Consider the following 13,335-nt stretch of genomic DNA (forward strand, 5'->3'; position numbering starts at 1 on the left):
AAGCCCATTGTGGACAAAGTGAAAGCAGCTGTGGAATACTTCCACAGGAGCACAGTAGGTGCTGAAAAACTAAAAAGTCTACACAACGCCAGATGGGGATGCCTGAGCTGGGGCCTAAACAATGGACAATGGTGGAATTTAGCATTTTATATGTTGAAGCAGTTTCTTGAGTCAAAGGATGCCATCATCTCTACCCTGGACATTGTCAATCCACCTGTTGATACTCTGACCCAAGAGGAATGGGAGGTGGTGGTGGTGGAGGAGGTGTGCAGAGGCCTGGAACCCTTTGAGCAGGTCACTGTGGAGATCAGTGGAGAGAGGTACAGTAAGCAGTTATTACTGCATCGTTATTTAATCAGGTGTGTGTGTGTGTGTGTGTGTGTGTGTGTGTGTGTATATATATATATATGAGCAGTAGATGAGAATGTAGGATCAGTAGACAAAACATGAACTAATAAGTTAGTGATCTCTCTTTTCAGCTATGCAACAGCTTCAGAAATGATACTCCTGTGTAAGGGTCTGCAGCGAATCACAGCCAGCCACCAGCGAGAAGCAAATGTAACCACAGGACATATGAGATAGTTGGACACCCCATGTTCATCAATGGACAGAAAGATCCACAGATTGGAATATAATCACCTGCTGTCAGAAACTGTTGCCTTGACCCCAGGTTTAAGAAGTTAGCCTTCAGTGATGCCAGAGCGATTGATGAGGCTCTTCAAAAAATAACCTCAGCAGCAGGGAGGGACAGCCCCAGCAGTCAGTTGGCTCAGGCACCAGGGCAGCAGGAAGAAGAGGGTTCAGATGGAGCAGAAGCACCAGCAGTAGTGCCACAAACGTCTGCTGTTTGACGAGAGGGCAACTGGGGATGCAGCACGAAGGAATCCCTCAGCAGATGCCATAATGGAGGTCCGTCCCTATTTGGAGGAGCCCCTCCAAAGGTCTGCAGATCCTCTGAGCTGGTGGAAGAACAAGGCCTCTGTCTACCCACGGCTTACTAAAGTCATGACAGGGAGACTCTGCATAGTGGCCACATCTGTTCCCTCAGAGGGTCTTCTCGAAAACGGGACAAATAATTACTGAGTGAAGAAACCGCGTCAGCCCCTCAAGTGAGGCAGCTTGCATTTCTGAATGCAAATGTCTCATAAAAGCTAAATATGGTCAGCATTGCTGTGTGCTGAGAGAAAAGAGGGACCAGTTTAATGTTTTAAGTTGGATGCTGCAGATTTGCAAATTATTTATTTTGGTTTGATATGGTGCAATATTCTATTATTCTGTTCAGATTGTATTCGTTTTGAATCATAAGATTTATATGCACTTTGTTTGTATACAGTAAAATTTTATATTTTAAATGCAAATGTTTTAATAGCATTCTGTCACAAAACAATGAATGTTTAAATACATTGTGGTTAAGGTGGTTTGACTATGATTGTGTGTTAAAACAATTAATTAAATTATATTCTCTCGCAAACTGTTTGACTTGAAAAAATACAAAAACATCTATTTTTTTTTTAAAGAGCCGTTTGGGAGCCTAAAGAGCCGGAATGCCCATCACTACCCTGTACCATATGTATTCATTCCATCCGGTTCCCTATGTCTTCTGTCCTCAGTGCTGCCTCAGCCTGCATGTTCCTACTGCCCTGTTGGTAGTAGCTAGTGCAAAGACACCAGTCCTCGTCTCCGTACCTACCGTCCAACCCTAAGCATTCACTCATCAGTCCTTCCTCATATCATCTCCTACTTTCTTTCACTTTCTGTCCATCTACCTCCCTCTCTTTCTCCCTCCTTTCCGTCACCAACTCTCTCCCTGCTCAGCCCATGACCTCTAGGCTGCTACCCCGGCTTACAGTTTGTGCTTTTCATTCTGGCGGCAAAAGGGAAGTCTTGTCTTACCTTTGTTTGCCTTCAGTATATTCCTGCACATTGCTGCCAGTCTTAATAATTTGCTAATACTGCTGTCTGTTGAGCTTTAGGCTGAAGAGAGATTATTTTGTCTGTAGATAGAGGAAGCATGTTAGTGGTAGAGATGCGTGATGTTCTTGCATGTCGACGAAGCTTCAGTTCTGGGTTTGATCAGCCTCTCTGGCAGGTTGAATTTGAAACCAAGCCAGCCTCAGATGTAAGCGTAACGTCGCTGTGTGCTTTTCGATGGTAGCATCTTGTCAAAGCTTCAAGGGACCTACTTCTACGTTGTTAGAGGTCAGATTTTTCTTCCCTCAACCAAGTGGCACTCTCCTCACCCGTGTAATTGACTCTCAGGGTTTTCAGGGTGTTTTTGAGAGATGAAGCATAGACTGGCATCTCCTAAGCTTTTAGTTGGGTATACAATAGAACACCATATTGCCAGTGGACGTGTCACCTGCTGGCCTTGATGCAGTCAGAGTAAACACTAGAGGAAGATTAATACTGGGCAAACACTGACCATTCACATATTCCATCTGAGAGGTCTTTGAAAGAGTGGACCTGTATAAGCCAACGTTAACCACACTTAATCTGATGTTGACAATCTGTGAGAGGATTTCTTCCAGTCATTATGATCCAAGGTATTATTAGAGCTTATCTCTGTGTAATCTCTGTGTAGCCATTTTCAAGATTTAAAAGTAGGCAAGTGCGGTGTGAAATACTGGGCTAGACATAGTTCATGTCTGCTGTTGGATGTTTTTCACATCTGTCTTTCCTGGAGAGTAGACAGCTGCTTGTGTAATATAACTACCGTATGGCCACCAGCCACTCCACAAATAACATGGGCTTTGGCCAGTGAACAATAGATGGTGCTTTTATGAACAGAAACGCTAAAGGTTTGGGTCTGACACACAGTATCTCTGCGATTGGCTCCTCTTTTTACTATGTGTGTTCAGTCTAATGGTGAGGAAGCTGAAACCGAAGCAAGTGGTGACCCACAGTTGCTGACACATCAACCAGCGAAACAACCAGGAGTGCAATGGGAGGCCCTGACCCACCAGCCACCACCGCCTCCAGGCAGGAGAGCACAGAGGACCAGGGTCCCACCAGGAAGGTGGTTAGGGGAGTGGTTAGCAGGGTCGTTCCTGGGGTGGATGAGCAGCCTCAAGCCTCCAGCACAGAGCCAGCTGAAGCTGCCCCTATAGCCACATCTGTTCCCAAGACTTCGCTCCTCAGACAAGAAGGATAACATCTCAATGGGCCTGGCCAGCCTGATGGGCTGAGGGAGGACCAAGGAGCACTGGGCCTCTCACCCTCACCCAGGACCGTAAGGAGGACAAAGAGGAGAAGGAAGTAGAGAGCCAGGAGCGTCCAGAGGAAAAAGCAGAGGAGGCCCACCTCCATGTCCACTCCTGCTCCTCCTCCATCTGTTCCTCCCATCCCAGCTCCCCCCAAATCAAACCCCCTCATCCCTCCAACAGGGTTCATAGTTCATACCCACAGCCAAAGCCAACCCCCTCGGCCCTCCAAGCTTCATTCCTGCCCCAAAACAAAATCCTCTTGCCTGGCCCCCAGGTTTCATCCCTGCCTCCCTATCTGACCCTATTGCCCCCCTCCCAGGGTTAGTTCCTGCCTCTCGCTCATTGGCTGTAGAGAAACCAGAGGTACAGAGTGCTTACCTTCAAATGTCTGACTCATAGAGTATTACAGTCAATGGAGCATGCGGTTCTGATATGTGCACTGAACACTTATTAACCTGTTCTCACCTGTGTTGATGATGTGACCTACTGTAGGTTCTGGAGCTGGTCCCTACACAGGAGAACCACAGGCGTCTGAGGAAGAACCTCACCGGAGCTGTCTCTACTGTAACATCCTCTTTCAGCCTGTATGTCTGCCTGGTCTGCTGTGCTATTACCCAGTCTTACCTTGCCATGGGTCCGTGCCACCCTGCTGTGCATCAGCATGGGGACAGGTGCACTGTCTGTCTGATGACCCCAAACTGGTGTTGCCCACGAGCAGCAGGGTTTTGAATTATGGAGGTACCCTGTGGTGTTGTAATTGGAACCCTGACTAGCAGCATCTGTGTGATGTCTTTTCAGTTTAGTGTATGTAGCCTACATCAGTCTGTCATATGGCCTCCTATCATGGCTTAGGAGCTCTCCTTAGTCCTATGGATAAGGTCCTATGAATAAGGCTCCTGTGTGGGTCCTCATTTACCCAATCCACAGGATTATCTATGTTCTGACATGTATGTATTCTGTCCTTTTGGCATTCCCTTTCTGACAAATGGGTTTGAATTTCCCCTGAGGTTGAAGTCTGTTTTATTTAATGTTGGATTGAGACTGTACCTGTTGATCCCAGCTCTCAAATCCACTCTAAAAACACAGTTTTAATATCTCCTCAGTCCTCCTTCTGCAGTCTCTTCTTTTCTGTGTCTCTGTGTGTTTCGTCTCCGCTTGCTGCTGTCTGCGTATCCGGTGGCGGCCTCTCAGGTACTGTCCGTCCCCTATCACTGCTCTCACACAAGGCTTGGCTGAAGTGTGTGCTCATGTTTCGTGCTGGAGTGTTCGCCTGCTCTTTTAACTGACCTCTCCGTCCCCTACCCCTGTCTGACCCCCTAGGGGTTCTGCATGCACCCCATACTTGTTCCCTCACCATGTTGCTGTGGACTGAATTATTTCCCTCTGTCCGTGAAGCAGTGCAGGAAGTCCCAGTAATGACCTACCCTCTCCCACAGAGACTGCCTTGGCTGGACATAATCATTTAGACTGGTAAAGCTAGAAGGATTAACGAGTTATTTCAGTTGACTACAGTGATTTTATTTTGTTTTTCACAGCCAACGTGTGGGTGTCAGTTATTTTCTGCATGTGTTATCCAACCTTCCACCCAAATTCACAAAAGATACTTGTTACTTGGCTGTTGGCATGTGTTTGAACATGCGGTATGGTCCTTAAAGTTGACCTCTGGATTGACCCCCTCTTCCTGCCCTCCTCCAGACATGGGTGGATGTGGCCCTCCTGGCCCACATGGCTGCCTCTCAACCCAAGGTCTGCCCACTGCTATGCCTGACTGCAATACCCCATGCATCTCCCTCAGTCCTGCCCTGGATGTGTTGGTGTGTGTGTGTGTGAATCACAGAGCCTACATCCTCAGCAGGGATTTTGTATCTGTGATGAACTGGTAGAATATTGAGAAAGTCATGAAATACATGACTTATTAATTTTACCATGTCTAGTAGGTTTACAGTGAGTGTATGCTTGTCTAGTGATTTTCAGATCCTGTTAGAGAAAAACCTAGTAACTCAAATTGCATGAGTTAATCCACCGATTGTCATATGATGTGTGTTTAGTTTGTTCATATTATATCTCTTTCACATTCTTCATAAATATTTGTGCTGATATGCAGCCAGTACAGTCATGTGTTGTGCTGTGTAATGATGTTCGGTTATGTAGCAGGCTTTATTTGTGACTTCCTATCCTTTCTGTGAGAGTGGGCTCTCAGTACTTTGGTGGCAGGGGGTGATATCAAATTGTAGCAGATATTAATGAGAGTGTAGCGAAATGCTTGTGCTTCTAGTTCCGACAATGCAATAATAACCAACGAGTAATCTAACCTAACAATTCCACAACTACTACTTTATACACACAAGTGTGTAAAGGGATAAGGAATATGTACATAAAGATATATGAATGAGTGATGGTACAGAATGGCATAGGCAAGATGCAGTAGATGGTATCGAGTACAGTATATACATATGAGATGAGTAATGTAGGGTATGGAAACATAAAAGTGGCTAGTGATACATGTATTACATAAATATGGCAATATGCAGTAGATGATATAGAGTACAGTATATACATATGAGATGAGTAATGTAGGGTATGGAAACATAAAAGTGGCTAGTGATACATGTATTACATAAATATGGCAATATGCAGTAGATGATATAGAGTACAGTATATACATATGAGATGAGTAATGTAGGGTATGGAAACATAAAAGTGGCTAGTGATACATGTATTACATAAATATGGCAATATGCAGTAGATGATATAGAGTACAGTATATACAAATGAGATGAGTATGTTTTAAAGTGGCTAGTGATACATTTTTTACATCAATGCCCGTTATTAAAGTAGCTGGAATTGAGTCAGTGTGTTGAGTCAGTGTCCTTGATCTTTATGGCCTTCCTGTGACATTGGGTGGTGTAGGTGACATGGAGGGCAGGCAGTTTGCCCCCGGTGATGCGTTGTGCAGACCTCACTACCCTCTGGAGAACCTTACGGTTGTGGGCGGAGCAGTTGCCGTACCAGGCAGTGATACAGCCCGACAGGATGCTCTCGATTGTGCATCTGTAGAAGTTTGTGAGTGCTTTTGGTGACCAGCCAAATTCCTTCAGCCTCCTGAGGTTGAAGAGGAGCTGCTGCGCCTTCTTCACAACTCTGTCTGTGTGGGTGGACCATTTCAGTTTGTCCGTGATGTGTACGCCGAGGAACTTAACTTACTACCCTCTCCACTACTGTCCCGTCGATGTGGATAGGGGGGTGCTCCCTCTGCTGTTTCCTGAAGTCCACAATCATCGCCTTTTGTTGTCGTTGAGTGTGAGGTTATTTTCATGACACCACACTCCGAGGTCCCTCACCTCCTCCCTGAAGGCCGTCTCGTCTGATGGTAAACACACACAGTAGAGACTAGTGGGCCATGAGGGGCTTTCTGCAGGCCAGGTGGGGGTTTGGTAAGGTAAGAGTGTGGGGGGAGTGTTCCATGGGGAAGAACATAACTCCTGCTCCCTCACGGAGAGGATGACACTGCAATGCAAAACCAGAGCCCATTTCCCACTTGTTCCAGTCCTCCAGTTCAAAGATGTCTGGTTGCTGAGGATGTCAACCTTTCTACTGTTGTTGCTCGTACATCCATCTCAGTCATCTCTCTGGGTGTATGTATTCAGACCCCTTCACTTTTTATACATTTTGTTACTTTACGGCCACATTATAAAATTGATTAAAAAAACATGTTTTACTCATCAATCTACACAGGATACCCCATAAGGTCAAAGCAAAACAGTTTTAAAATATTTTTTTCCCAAATGTGTTAACTGAAATCACATTTAAATAAGTATTCCGACCGTTTACTCAGCATTTTGTTGAAGCATCTTTGGCAGCGATTTCAGCCTCTAGTCTTCTTGGGTATGACGCTACAAGCTTGGCACACCTGTATTTGGGGGGTTTCTCCCATTCTATGCAGATCCTCTCAGGCCCTGTCAGGTTGGATGGGGAGTGTTGCTGCACAGCTATTTTCAGGTCTCCAGAGATGTGCGATTGGGTTCAAGTTTGGGCTCTGGCTGGGCCACTCAAGGACATTGAGACTTGTCCCAAAGCCACTCCTGTGTTGCCCCAGAGGAAGAATCTTGTTGGTTCCTAACTTGTTGGTTCTTCCATTTAAGTATGACTGAGGCCACTGTGTTCTTGCGGCCTTTCGATGCTGCAGAAATGTTTTGTTACCCTTCCCCAGATCTGTGCCTCGACACCATCCTGTCTCTGAGCTCTACGGACACTTCCTTTGACCCCATCCCCAGATCTGTGCCTCGACACCATCCTGTCTCTGAGCTCTACGGACACTTCCTTTGACCCCATCCCCAGATCTGTGCCTCGACACCATCCTGTCTCTGAGCTCTACGGACACTTCCTTTGACCCCATCCCCAGATCTGTGCCTCGACACCATCCTGTCTCTGAGCTCTACGGACACTTCCTTTGACCCCATGGCTTGGTTTATGCGCTGACATTCACTGTCAACAATGGGACCTTTTTTTATTTTGACAGGGTGTGTGTGTGTGTGTGCCTTTCCAAATCATGTCCAATCAATTGAATTTACCACAGGTGGACGCCAGTCATGTTGTAGAAACATCTCAAGGATGATCACTGGAAACAGGATGCACAATTTCGAGTCTCCCTAGCAAAGGGGCTGAATATTTATGTAAATAAGGTACCGGTATGTTTAAAAAAAATACATTTGCAAGAAAATGAAACCTGTTTTCGCTTTGTCATTATGGGGTATTTTGTGTAGATTGATTAAAACATTTTTAAAAATCTATTTTTAGAAAAAGGCTGTAACATAAAGTGTTGAAAAAGTCCAGGGGTCTGAGTACTTTCCAACTGCACTGTACACCTCTGCGCCTGTCTTCTAGCTTTTCTTCTTTTAGAAATGTACTAACCCTGTCTGGGCCTGCTCTCTCACAGGTGAAGACTGAGGAGCAGATAGCTGCTGAGAAGGCCTGGTACGGGACTGAGAAAGTATGGCTGGTTCACAAGGATGGCTTTTCCTTGGGTTAGTAGAGATGAACGCCACCATTCACCCCAATATGATCAACATTTATGCATGTTCAATTTGCTCTTGATATACTGACTGAAGTAGTAAGCCATATTGGTATTGAATTTGTAAGTGTGTTCAGTATAACACATGATGCAGCCTAGAGAAACATTTTATCTGTGGCTATAGATCATAATGATACTGAATCTGTTCTGATTGGTCACCACAGCGACCCTGTTGAAGACGGAGCCAGGCAGTCTGCCAGAGGGGACAGTCAAGATCAGACTGGAGAGCGACGGCTCATTGCTGGATGTGGATGAGGATGATGTGGAGAAGGTAAACCTAAACTCACCAAAATGTACATGGTGACTGGCCCCTGTAATGCACCTAATTTGAATTGTTCTCCTATTGGATCAGAGTACTTTTATTGGGTCATTATCTGAAGAGAAGAGTCTGTGGCGTATCACCTCTTTGAATACCATCCTCTAACCCACATGTGTAGGCAAACCCTCCATCGTTTGACCGCGTGGAGGACCTGTCCTCACTGCAGTACCTCAATGAGTCCAGTGTGATGCACTCCCTGCGTCAGCGCTACGGGGGCAACCTCATCCACACCCAAGCTGGACCCAACATGGTGGTCATCAACCCCATCAGCGCTCCCTCCATGTACTCTGAGAAGGTACTGTTCTGGGTGGAGCCTGCGGTTAGCAGGATAGAGGAGGGGATATATTCTAGGAGAGTAGCAAGTACACCAGAGTTTTTACATTTTAAATTATTATACTACATTCTTGGGTACCTGCAGGAAGGGTACCACATGAAGGAAGGGTATTTGCAGGAAGGGTAACACAGTAGTCAATCGGTCAATACTATAATAATACTCTGAGTAAAAATGTTAACCTGTAATTTACATTTGTGAAACATTATAGCACAGTTGAAAAATATGTAAATTATAATTGATGGTCTTAATAAATGCTAGATGGGAGCTAAAGGTGAGACTTTAAAGGAATAAAAACAAATAAAATAAGATAACTAATGTAAAAAATACTGTCTGTGAATTGTATGTATAAACTGGAAGTGGAAGCCTAAGTATTGTTGTCCATTAGTTTACTCCAGTTAGGGGAGGGTGGCAGGGTTAGGGGACATGATAAGGAAGGAAAAAACATGTAAACAAATATATATGGGGGGTTGGAAATGATGCAGACAATTACATTGATAGAACCCATAATCTATCTGCAATATTAAAGCTGAACTACCCATGTAAGGACATCAGGAATAAAATTGTAGACCTGCACAAGGCTGGGATGGGCTACAAGACAATAGACAAGCAGCTTGGTGAGAAGGCAACAACCGTTGGCGCAATTATTAGAACATGGAAGAAGTTCAAGATGACGGTCAATCACCCTCGGTCTGGGACTCCATGCAAGATCTCACCTCGTGGGGCATCAATGATCATGAGGAAGGTGAGGGATCAGCCCAGAACTACATGGGCAGGACCTGGCCAATGACCTGAAAAGAGCTGGGACCACAGTCTCAAAGAAAACCATTAGTATCACACTACGACGTCATGGATTAAAATCCTGCAGCGCACGCAAGGTCCCCCTGCTCAAGCCAACGCATGTCCAGGCCCGTCTGAAGTTTGCCAATGACCATCTGGAGGATCCAGAGGAGGAATGGGAGAAGGTCATGTGGTCTGATGAGACAATAATAGAGCTTTTTGGTCTAAACTCCACTCGTCGTGTTTGGAGGAAGAAGAATGATGAGTACAACCCCAAGAACACCATCCCAAACGTGAAGCATGGAGGTGGAAACCTCATTCTTTGGGGATGCTTTTCTGCAAAGGGGATAGGACGACTGCACCGTATTGAGGGGAGGATGGATTGGGCCATGTATCGCGAGATCTTGGCCAACAACCTCCTTCCCTCAGTAAGAGCATTGAAGATGGGTCGTGGCTTGGTCTTCCAGCATGACAACTACCCGAAACACACAGCCAGGGCAACTAAGGAGTGGCTCCGTAAGAAGCATCTCAAGGTCCTGGAGTGGCCTAGCCAGTCTCCAGACCTGAACCCAATAGAAAATCTTTGGAGGGAGCTGAAAGTCCGTATTGCCCAGCGACAGCCCCGAAACCTGAAGGATCTGGAGAAGGTCTGTATGGAGGAGTGGGACAAAATTCCTGCTGCAGTGTGTGCAAACCAAGTCAAGAATAACAGGAAACGTATGATCTCTGTAATTGCAAACAAAGGTTTCTGTACCAAATATTAAGTTCTGCTTTTCTGATGTATCAAATACTTATGTCATGCAATACAATGCAAATTAATTACTTAAAAATCATACAATGTGATTTTTGTGATAAAAATTAAAGACCTCTACATGCTTTGTAAGTAGGAAACCTGCAAAATCAGCAGTGTTATCAAATACTTGTTCTCACCACTGTATGTACACCAGAAAGAGCATACATGGTGAGAATGACACTCCCCTCACCTCTCTCTCTCTAGGTGATGCACATGTTTAAGGGGTGCAGGAGGGAGGACACAGCGCCTCACATCTATGGCGTGGCCCAGTCAGCCTATAGGAACCTGTTGACCACCCGTCAGGACCAGTCCATTGTGCTGCTGGGCAAGAGCGGCAGCGGCAAGACCACCAACTGTCAACACCTGGTCCAGTACCTGGTCACCATCGCCGGCAGCACCGGCAAGACCTTCTCTGGTAGGTTTTGAGGGGAATGAACATGCAGTACTTTACAGAACAACTTATTTACATTTTTTTTTCATTTGCAAGTCCATTATTTGCCTGCTATTCCCTATTTGGCCTGTTTCTGTGTGTCTCCCAGCGGAGAAGTGGCAGGCAGTCTACACCATCCTGGAGGCCTTTGGGAACAGCTCCACCTCCACGAATGGAAACGCCAGTCGCTTCTCTCACATCGTGTGCCTGGATGTTGACCAGGCTGGTCAGGTGGCCTCGGCCTCCATTCAGACCATGCTGTTAGAGAAGTCAAGAGTGACCAGGCGGCCAGAGGGAGAGTCCACTTTCAATGTCTTCTACTACATGATGGCTGGAGCTGACAGCTCACTCAAGTAAGCTGTCATCTTCCTCAGACCTCTGTGTGGAGTGGACCTTCACCCTTGCCGAACACTCGCTTCCTCTCTTTCTCTGCTCCCCCTTTTACCTTTCTCCCTTACACCTCTCCATCTTTCTCTCTCTCTCACTCTGTCCTTCATTTACTTTAAAGTGTCTTGAGTTTTGAAGGTCAGAAACTCTCATAGTTCTGTCACGTATACTCTTGTCATTGTGACTGAATGACAGCTTGTCTCATATTGCCTACCCAGGACTAAGCTGCACTTCAACCACTTTGCCGAAAACAGTGCTTTCGGAATCGTGCCTCAACCCAAGGTAACTTTATCCAGGGCCCCAAGGACCTTGTGGGAAAGACCTTGTGTCAGGAAAGTGTTATTTGGTTTTGTATGAATCGACTCGTACTGCTTTTTATACGAGTGTTTTTTTATTTGATTTGATGCTGTATTTCCTCTGTAACTTGTTGTGTAATTGTGAGATTCAGAGCTCCCAATGGAGCTGTTAAAATCCCTGTTAAAATAAAGGTACAATTCTAGTAAATCCAGTCCATATTAACACCTGTCGTTTCTCCCCCCGTGCTCACCCAGTCTGAAGCCAAGCAGCGGGCCTCCCAGCAGTTCACCAAGCTGCAGGCAGCCATGAAGGTCCTGGGCATCAGTGGGGAGGAGCAGAGGGCCTTCTGGCTAGTCCTGGGGGCCATCTATCACCTAGGAGCTGCAGGAGCCACCAAGGGTAAGGAGCCTACTCTGAGACTATGTCAGATGGTCAGTCCAGAGGCTAATAATGCAGCTGCATTCTGTATTTATATTCCATGAAAAACTTACATGGCAGATGCATGTTTTCTGTATTCAACAAAAATATAATACATTTTCATAGTGTAGTTGAAAGAGTAAAGCCAAGCAAAGAGACACTGGGTGTATTCTGAAATAACAGCATTCATTGTGTTGCCATCTATCCAGGGCCTTTTGTTTGTTTCAAGGAGCTTTTCAAGCTGAGAATATTGATAACATTTGACAGTTGTGAAGTTTATGAGCACTTTCAATAATGACATGTTTTACCATCTGCAGCGGAGATGTTCATCGCATTCCTTTACCGTTCAGCCATGCGAAACACAAGTATCAAAATGGTTGGTGTCAGTTTGAGACAGTCGGGCGACAACTAAAGAGTTTTAAGTGTTCCAACTCAAGAAGCAAAAAGTCTCAGCCCAACTTCAGCCTTAAGCTGACTAAATGCCTTGTCATTGGAAAGCTCTCAGTGTCTGTTAGCTGCTGTGCCTCCGATGAGGACAAACCCATTGTGTTTGACTGCTAAACTCAGCAAAGAAAGTAGCGTCCCTTTTTCAGGACCCTGTTTTTCAAGATAATTCATAAAAATCCAATTATAGTCCTCGCAGTGGCAGACTACGCGTAACAACACCTGCACAGGATCGTAACATCAGGATGGCAACAACAGCCTGTGTTACACCAGGAATGCACAATCCCTCCATCAGTGCTCAGACTGTCTACAAGTGCTCTTCACTGACGAGTCGCGGTTTTGTCTCATCAGAGGTGATGGTCGGATTTGCGTTTATTGTCGAAGGAATGAGCGTTACACTGAGGCCTGTACTCTGGAGCAGGATTGATTTGGAGGTTGAGGGTCCATCATGGTCTGGGGTGCGGGTCACAGCATCATTGGACTGAGCTTGTTGTCATTGCAGGCAATCTCAACGCTGTGCGTTACAGGGAAGACATCCTCCTCCCTCATGTGGTACCCTTCCTGCAGGCTCATCCTGACATGACCCTCCAGCATGACAATGCCACCAGCCATACTGCTCGTTCTGTGTGTGATTTTCTGCAAGACAGGAATGTCAGTGTTCTGCCATGGCCAGCAAAGAGCCCGGATCTCAATCTCATTGAGCACGTCTGGGACCTGTTGGATCGGAGGGTGAGGGCTAGGGCCATTCCCCACAGAAATGTCTGGGAACTTGCAGGTGCCTTGGTGGAAGAGTGGGGTAACATCTCACAGCAAGAACCGGCCAACCTGGTACAGTCCTTGAGGATGAGATGCACTGCGGTACT

General features: G+C 45.9%; 1 protein-coding gene across 2 annotated transcripts in view; it reads left to right on the forward strand.

Moving 5' to 3' along the window:
- The window catches only part of LOC124000361 (unconventional myosin-XVIIIa-like), a 117,519-nt gene that overhangs the window by 25,472 nt on the left and 78,712 nt on the right, over positions 1-13,335 (forward strand). For both annotated transcript variants that reach the window (XM_046306667.1, XM_046306668.1), the window contains exons 3-9: positions 8,140-8,227; positions 8,439-8,545; positions 8,712-8,888; positions 10,702-10,912; positions 11,037-11,280; positions 11,533-11,596; positions 11,866-12,010. In XM_046306667.1, coding sequence (XP_046162623.1) covers positions 8,140-8,227; positions 8,439-8,545; positions 8,712-8,888; positions 10,702-10,912; positions 11,037-11,280; positions 11,533-11,596; positions 11,866-12,010 — 1,036 coding nt within the window. The remainder of the gene's footprint in view (positions 1-8,139; positions 8,228-8,438; positions 8,546-8,711; positions 8,889-10,701; positions 10,913-11,036; positions 11,281-11,532; positions 11,597-11,865; positions 12,011-13,335) is intronic.

The sequence above is a fragment of the Oncorhynchus gorbuscha genome, linkage group LG16 (genome assembly GCF_021184085.1).
Source record: "Oncorhynchus gorbuscha isolate QuinsamMale2020 ecotype Even-year linkage group LG16, OgorEven_v1.0, whole genome shotgun sequence".
NCBI lineage: Eukaryota > Metazoa > Chordata > Actinopteri > Salmoniformes > Salmonidae > Oncorhynchus > Oncorhynchus gorbuscha.